Raw genomic sequence first — 8,613 nt, 5'->3', positions numbered from 1 at the left:
TACCATTCCAATCTAGATCCACAATGATTTCAAACATGAAGTAATCTGAACAAAAACTATTAAATAACACCATTTTGGGGGAATACCCTCTATCTGCACGCATGCTTTTATTAGCTCACCTGATGAACCTAGCTAGCATCCCTTCCCACTCACAGATCTTCAGTGAGACTCCATGATTAGACATGTCAAAAGCTGGGAATTCAATCAGGTCATCTATATTTTTTCAAGGGGGGGGGGGGGGGGAGCGCAGAATGAAATTCTTACTTTCCACCACTCTGATCTATATAGACACTAGTGAACAAACAGACTGAGTTGTACTCCCTCCGTAAAGAAATATAAGAGCGCTTAGATCACTATTTAAACACCCTTATATTTCTTTGCGGAGGGAGTATTGACTAGTGTTGTGTGTCCCGTGCAAAAATTAACCTAAATGATAATGCCCACATGTGTGGCACGGTCCAATATGGTTCATACGCCTTCATAACTATTCATCTTGCCACATCAAACATATGACATCAGCGAAATCTTTTTTATTTTATGGACTTAAAAATGTTTTATTTTATAAACAAAAATGTAATTAAAAATCTGTTTTAATCATTAAGTCCGTCTCGACGAGATCTTCAAAACTAGATCCCATATTGACATGTTTCGATGACCTTTTTTAGGAGGCTAAAAGTTGCCTTTATATTTACACTGAAGTTGTCATAGTGTTTACAATAAAGTTGCCACGACATGTTTCATCTCGTTTTTTCTTCTACATTTATAGTTACCAATGTATTTCAACTACTTTTTACGGATTTTTTTTATTAATTGATCATGGCAAATTTTAGTACTTAACCGCGGCAATATTAATTCATGGATCATGGCAAATGTTACCAATTCATCCTGCCAAATTGAGTTTATAGATCATAAAAATATTAGTATTTTGACCATGGCAATTCTACTATTTTGAACATGGAAAATATTTTTTGTATGAACCATGGCAAATTTTGGCGCATGTATCATGGCAAATTTAAGTTATTCACCATGCATGCCAATTTTAGTTTATGGTTCATGACAAATTTAAGCCATTGAGTGTGCATTTTTAAGTGATTGATGACATATGTTTTTTACTAATGAACCATGTCAAAATTATTTCATGGATAATGAATTTTTTTAGTAATTCATCATGGCAAGTTTAATTTCTTAATTCAATTTTTATAATATGTCAATATTTACTTTAAATGTAGAAGAAAAAGTAGTTGAAATATACAATGGCAACTTCGGTGTAATTATGATGGTAATTTATGTGTAATAGACATGGCAACTTTTAATATGAAAAAATTGTCGTAACATATCATTATGAGATCTTGTTTCGAAGAACTCGTGGCGACAGAATTAACGATGAATTTTTTTAAAAAAACTGAAAAACAAAAGATTTCTGCTGACTTCATCAGTTTTGTCACTTGTGCGTGCACGCGATGACATTCCCTGATCTATGATTATGTATGTGATGGGATGTTGGTTCCATCATACATGTGATAGTTATTGTCGTCCAAACAAAATAAAAGAGTAGTAGCATGTTTTTTTTTAGCTGGAGTTCGAATCCGAGACAACCCCTTTTTAAACCGGCAAAAAAGAGAGTAGTGTCATGTGAACAATTGGAACGCATGCATCGGAATACCGCCTCCATTCCTAAGGACCGATGCAATCCAACATGAGTGAAAAAAATCGGGTTTATTTCTATGGCACCTGGCTAAGCATCCGGCGCGCTGCTGGCCAGTAATGACCCGTAGTTGTAGGGCTGACTCCAAGTCAAGCGCCGTGTCAACGGTCGCAGTCGACGAATGAGGGGACTTCCTGTTAATTCTTATCCAGCCACAAAAACTAAAAATATTTCCATGTTACAACTCTCGTGAGTACGATGTTGAATCCATTCGTTGGCTTATTATTCCCACTGCACTTGGAGTCTTCGGCACGTCAATGTCCAGAAATGCTGGTTGTACTGTTCATAGACCTTGGGACGACATGTGTTGATCATCATTTTTCTCTTAAAAATATAACTCTATTTTACAAACGAGTGAATTGTGTACATACAAATTAAGACAACTTGGCTAGCTTCAGCGTTCTATGGTGGCTTGTAAGGGCATCTTTTTAAAGCCGACGTGCAAATGTTTTCGATATATGTTTATTTTTATGTTTAAATGTGGTGCACGGAGATGATGCGAGAATGAGTCATTCAATCTTATTCACGAAGTAAACCAGTTGAGATGAGTGAATATAGGAAACCCATGCATATGATGAAATATCATAATGTGATGTCCCGTTGGAAGAAAAGAGAAAAAAAAGGAACGGATTGGTATCAGGTGACTTGTCCAGGGGCAATCAGGCCCTAACTTGCAGCCACCAATCTGGCATCTATCTCCAGTTAATTACTAAGCTCCCACGATTTACTCACTTGTTATTCAATGAGACATTGGATGACGTCTGTGGCATCATCCGTAATGCATAGTATTATTTATTAATATCATACAATAATCTTATTCGGCCGACGAAGCCCCACCATCGCCCCTACCCCGAACCCTAAGAATTATGGTGGGGTGATGACGGCGAGTCCCTTCCTTCTCTGAGGTGAGGCCCTTCCTTCTCCTTCCTTCATTCAAAATCGACTGACTGACCTGATTTCGAAATTCAGCTGACTGACATGTAGCTAAAGTTCAAAATATTAGTATATATATATATATATATATATATATATATATATATATATATACACACACACACACACACACACACACAATAGCTTGAGCAGACAACACAGGAGTACATATTAACCACATATACGAGTATAATATACCTCATCGATCGATCTGGCTAGCTTAGCGAAGACATACATGCATGGGTCGAGCATGCAGGGAGACTTTTATTTAATTACGTATAGGCGGTAGTAGAACTAGAGGAGCACCCAGCAGAGAAGAAGAGTGACCATTATCATGATGTGCACCTTGGCCGGTGCTGGCGCAGCTGCTGCCGTCTCGAAGGTGTCAAACGTGAGCATGCCGCCGCCGGCACCGTCTTGGAGTTGGAGGTCGTAGGTCATGGTCCTGCCCGTCTGCAGCATGCTGCCCAGAACGGAACCGCCGGTAGACGGCAGTATGGTGAGGCACGTCACCCCGCTGTCAAGGGTGAAGAAGTAGTTCTGCACCTTGAGCTCCATCACGGCGCCGGCGAACACCAGGGCTAGCTTGGGAACCTCTTTGTCGGCGAAGGCCTGCGTGTCGAAGCAGAGGTGGTCCTCATCGGCGGGGTTCGTCGGGCTGACGCCCTTGGACTGCATCTTGCTCACGAGCTCTCGCCTCAGGACATGGTACGCGTCCTTCTCCAGGTAGGTGACCGGCAAGGTGGTGCTCAGGAACACCCCACCGCCGTCCGTCTTGACGTCGAAGGTTCCCGCGGGTATGTCGCTGAGGAGCTGGCCGTCTACCTGCACGCCGGTGAGCTTGACGTAGTACCAGTGAGCGTTCTGGTTGACCGTCGGCACGAGCAGCGGCGTGCTGTGGGTGTGGCCGCCCTTATTATTATTAGGCGTCTCGACGCCCCAGCTGACGAAGCTCTTGTCCTTGTCGGGGTCGTCCGGGAGCGCGATGAAGTAGGAGAAGCTGGAGATTTGGAGCTGCGTTACGAGGGAGAGGGGGGCCATGCTGAATCCAGCGAAGCCGGAGGCGCGGGAGTCGAGGTCGTTCAGCACCGTGTCGCTGTCGCTGCAGCCGAACACGAAGGCCGGGACGGGCGTGCTATCGAAGGAGAATGTTTCCGAAGCGAGGTTGCCCTTGGTGCCGCCGCCGCCGTAGAATGTCTCCACGTACCCGCAACAGGACCGGCCGAGGCTGGCGGCGCAGTCGTCGTCGACAGGGTTGTCCGTGGCAGCGCAGTTAGTGCCAGGGAACACGTCCTTGCACTGCTGGTCGTCGCAGCCGATCTGGAGGAAGGTGTCCGCCGCCTTGTTGAGCACGCCGCACTGCGCCCAGACGAGCTCACTGGTGATGTCCAGGACGAAGGAGAGGGTCTGTGGCGATGAGGACGTCCCGACGGAGAGGTCGAAGAGGAAGGCACCGAATTTGTCGGCCGCCGAGCTGCCGAGCTGGCCCTTCTTGTCCTTGCCGGTGTTGCCCTGGCTGGAAAAGTCCGGGACGCTGTCCTTGGCCCTATCTTCCAGGTACTCTTTGGTGGATTTCTTGATGACTTGAACGGACAGCTTTGGCGACGAACCTGCCGACCTGCGGAGGTGGCCGGATGGCCGCCGACGACAGCGGTAGCGCCACCACAAGAAGAAGAAGAAGAAGCACAAGAGGAGGAAGAGAGCAAGCAGTTGCCATTGCTTACTGCTCCCATGTTCTGCCAAGTAAGTACACACGCGCGCACACACACACACACATATATATAGGTATAATATGCCGAAATCATCCTGACATTTTCTTCATTTCCTCTCTCGCTCCAAATAATGTTAATAATTATTATGCGGACGTGATTCCACACTCATGCAGACCATGCATGAACCTCCGCATTTCATGCGTTGCCCATGCCCCCCGGGAATAAGCTGATCGGCACGTCAATTCTAGCTGTGGAAAAACGTTAACGGAGACAATAAAGAATGTTATCTTCTTATTTTATGTATATAGTACTTGCTAAAAACCGGAGACAATAAATAATTTTATCTTCTTATCTTATCTCAAGCAATGCAAGTGACAACATATAAAAATAGAAAAGAAGAAAATTACACCGATCCTCACGTAAAATTCAAAGGATCGATATAGCCTCGACTGAAAAAGTCTCAGTCGACTGAGATTTAATACTAACCCCCTTTATGTATTGGCTTTGCCTTTTATATGGTATAGAAAACTTTAATGTGCATTGGAGGGTCATATGAACTTTTGTGTCAAGGAGGACCCCCGTGCAAGCATGACTCTCCGATTCTCCATCACTCTTCTAGTCTTTTATGAAAAACATTATCATTAACTCCCTTTGAGTTTTTTTTCTATAATCCATACCTTTTACATCAGAATTTAGTTTTTAAATTTCTTTTATATTGGGAACCATGACCAAAGAATATCGATATTGAATATTTGTTAATCTAATTTAAAATTTTCCGTGTCAGTAAATTTGAATGAAATTGAAATGAGTTTAACAAGTTTTTGGGAGGATGAAATCAAAGCTATCGTCATTATCAACACTCGGTCCCATCTCCAAATCCTAGTTCATCCATCTTCCTAAATCTTTTTTATCAAACCTCAGATTGGTTGTTGGAAGAACTTATATGTGTTTATTATATCTTATAGTTGATGCATAGAAGATTTATTGGTGAAAGATTATTATGTTCAAATTGTTTATCATATATTTATACCCACCGATCATGATCCATATGATGTCTTATGAGTAGATCCTATGTTCTCGAGGACACGGAAGAAGTCTTGTTGCTAGTAAACATGTGAAGTTGAATAGCGTTTAATGTTTCGATATATGTTGTGTTGTTCTTTGTTTAGTGAAGCAATGTGAACATGGACTACATGATACCTCACCATCTTGAGACCTATGAGAAGACATTCTAGAGTTAGTTTGTATGTGATATGTTGCGTGGGTGATAGAAACATAAACCCAGTTTATGAATTACTTTGTGAGGTGCTATTTTGTATCCTACTATTTAATGTTAGGCTTACATTTATATTAATTACTTTTATTGTATTGGTGGATGCTTGCATTGTGGGTATAATCATAATTATACATTAGTTCAACTAATCATAATCATAATTATACATTGTGGGTATAATCATAATCATATATATATATATGCCGAAATCATCCTGTCATTTTCATTTCCTCTCTCGCTCCAAATAATGTTAATAATTAATAATTATTATGCGGACGTGATTCCACACTCATGCAGACCACGAACCTCTAGATAGCTCACCGTATTTCCTTATTATCAGCACGTCAATTCTAGCTGTGGAAAAAAGAGACAATAAAGAATGCTATTTCCTTATTTTATGCATAATACTCTCCTCCGTACACTAATATAGAAGCATTTAGAATATTAGTTTAGTAATCTAAATATTTTTATATTAATTTACAGAGAGAGAACTTGCTAAAAAACAAGAGTGGGAAATAGGGAAGGAATGTTCCAATGGAAACCAACCCCGCTAGTCGCCGGTCACCGCGAGACGAGCCAAAAATGTCTTCTCTAGCGGTTGATGTATGTACCGGGTAAATATATACCTTTAATTCGCTTCAAGATCCGTATATTTTAAATTCATATGCTTGTGGCATTTTAAGTATGGATGTGGCTAGATCCCAGTCGACTTAGACTTAACCAAAGGGAAATGCTTCCACGGGCGTGCGGCTCGCTGGCAAGGGCATGCAACATTTTTTCTTTCAGATTTACTGCAACCACGTTTAAATTTATTACAAACATTTTTTTCTATTTTGCTACAATTTGTTATTAAAAAGTTGCATTCATGTTCGGTTGAACTCGACTTCGTTGATTTTTTTGTTGTTGCTAGAACTGGCGTTTCATTTTTGCTACAATCGTGTTAATCTTGCTACAACCGGCATCATTTTTTGCTGCAACCGTTCATAAAAAAAGTTGCATACACATTCGTCAGAGTTGCAACCTGAGTTCACCGGATTGTTTTTGCTACAACCCACATTTTGTTTTTCTACCACACATCATCATCGTCGTTTTTTTGCTACGAGCATGTTGATATTTTTTTCTATAACCATATTTTTGTTGCAACCATAGTTGAAAATTGCTGCATTAATTTTTTTTACTGTATGGATAAATCTAATGGTCTGGCCCGCAGATCTGACGGCCGCGCTGCGACCGGCGCGAGGGTTCGTGCCAGCGCCCAGTACTGCTAGTAAACATGTGAAGTTGACTAGCGTTTAATTTTTTTTGATATATGTTGTGTTGTTCTTTCTTCAATGCTGCTATGTGAACGTCCACCACATGACACATCACCATCTTTACACCTATGAGAAGACATTCTAGAGTTAGTTTGTAGGTGATAGGTTGCGGGGGTGATAGAAACATAAACCCCAGTTTATGAATTACTTTGTGAGGTTCTATTTTGTATCCTACTATTTAATGTTAGGCTTATGTTTATATTAATTACTTCTATTGTATTGGTGGATGCCTGCATTTTGGGTATAATCATAATTATACATTAGTTCAACTAAAGACATTATCTTAGCTATGGTCCAGCCACACAACACTTATCCAATCAATGAATGATAACTTAATAAATCATGATGAATGTAACTTGACGAAATTTCCATGTGTATTCTAGAGCACTTTAGCTATAATAAGAAATACTACCGGCTTGTCTTTATCACATATCACTAGTAGAAAACAGGGCTTTGGTCCAGGCGAGATAAGAGCTTTAATCCCGGTTCTATTACGAACCGGGACCAATGGGTGCATCAATCCCGGTTCGTGAGGCCAAGGCATCGGCTGGGCCAGGGTCCCGGTTCTAGACACAAACCGAGACCAATGGTCCTCGCTCCTGGCGCAGAACCATTAGTCCCGGTTGGTGGCTGGAATCGGGACTAAAGGTCAGTCTTTTTTCCCGGTTCTAGCCACCAACCGGGACGAAAGAGATACCTATATATACCCTATCCCCTACCCACAATCTCCTATGTTTTTTGGCCTTGTGGGAGGTGTGCATGCCCTGTTCTATTCATCGTTCTATGCATGCATATGAGGTGTTCGATGAAATGCCCGAGCCACACTAGAGCTTTCTCCTCTGCAAGCTTGACCTCCAAGCTCAATTTTCCTCAAGATTTGTCTAGGTTTGGCGGTGCACCAACTAAACAAGAGTTATGAAAGGTTTGTTGGAAATATGCCCTAGAGGCAATAATAAGTTATTCATTATTATATTTCTTTGTTCATGATAATCGTTTATTATCCATGCTATAATTGTATTGATTGGAAACACAATACATGTCTGGATACATAGACAAAACACTATCCCTAGTAAGCCTCTAGTTGACTAGCTCGTTGATCAATGATGGTCAAGATTTCCTGACCATAGGCAAGTGTTGTCACTTGATAACGGGATCACATCATTAGGAGAATCATGTGATGGACTAGACCCAAACTAATGAACGTAGCATATTGATCGTGTCATTTTATTGCTATTGTTTTCTGCGTGTCAAGTATTTATTCCTATGACCATGAGATCATATAACTCACTGGCACCGGAGGAATACCTTGTGTGTATCAAACATCACAACGTAACTGGGTGAGTATAAAGGTGCTCTACAGGTATCTCTGAAGGTGTCCGTTGAGTTAGTATGGATCAAGACTGGGATTTGTCACTCCGTGTGACGGAGAGGTATCTCGGGGCCCACTCGGTAATACAACATCATACACAAGCCTTGCAAGCAATGTGACTTAGTGTAAGTCACGGGATCTTGTATTACGAAATGAGTAAAGAGACCTGCTGGTAACGAGATTGAAATAGGTATGCGGATACCGACGATCGAATCTCGGGCAAGTAACATGCCGAAGGACAAAGGGAATGACATACGGGATTATATGAATCCTTGGCACTGAGGTTCAACCGATAAAGATCTTCGGAG

The 8,613-nt window shown here is 41.6% G+C and overlaps 1 protein-coding gene across 1 annotated transcript; it reads right to left on the bottom strand.

The window, feature by feature from the left end:
• Window positions 1-2,773: 2,773 nt before the first annotated feature.
• LOC123407938 (aspartic proteinase nepenthesin-2-like) lies at window positions 2,774-4,544 on the bottom strand. Its single transcript, XM_045101188.1, has 2 exons — window positions 4,526-4,544; window positions 2,774-4,374 (listed from the first exon to the last, which is right to left on the bottom strand). Exons 1-2 carry the CDS (start codon window positions 4,542-4,544, stop codon window positions 2,933-2,935), a joined length of 1,461 nt encoding a protein of 486 aa, XP_044957123.1. The 3' UTR covers window positions 2,774-2,932.
• Between the last annotated feature and the right edge of the window lie 4,069 nt (window positions 4,545-8,613).

Source organism: Hordeum vulgare, chromosome 7H (assembly GCF_904849725.1).
Source record: "Hordeum vulgare subsp. vulgare chromosome 7H, MorexV3_pseudomolecules_assembly, whole genome shotgun sequence".
Classification (NCBI taxonomy): domain Eukaryota; kingdom Viridiplantae; phylum Streptophyta; class Magnoliopsida; order Poales; family Poaceae; genus Hordeum; species Hordeum vulgare.
The sequence above is the reverse complement of the archived record's forward strand: the minus strand, read 5'-3'. Positions and strand labels throughout refer to the sequence as shown.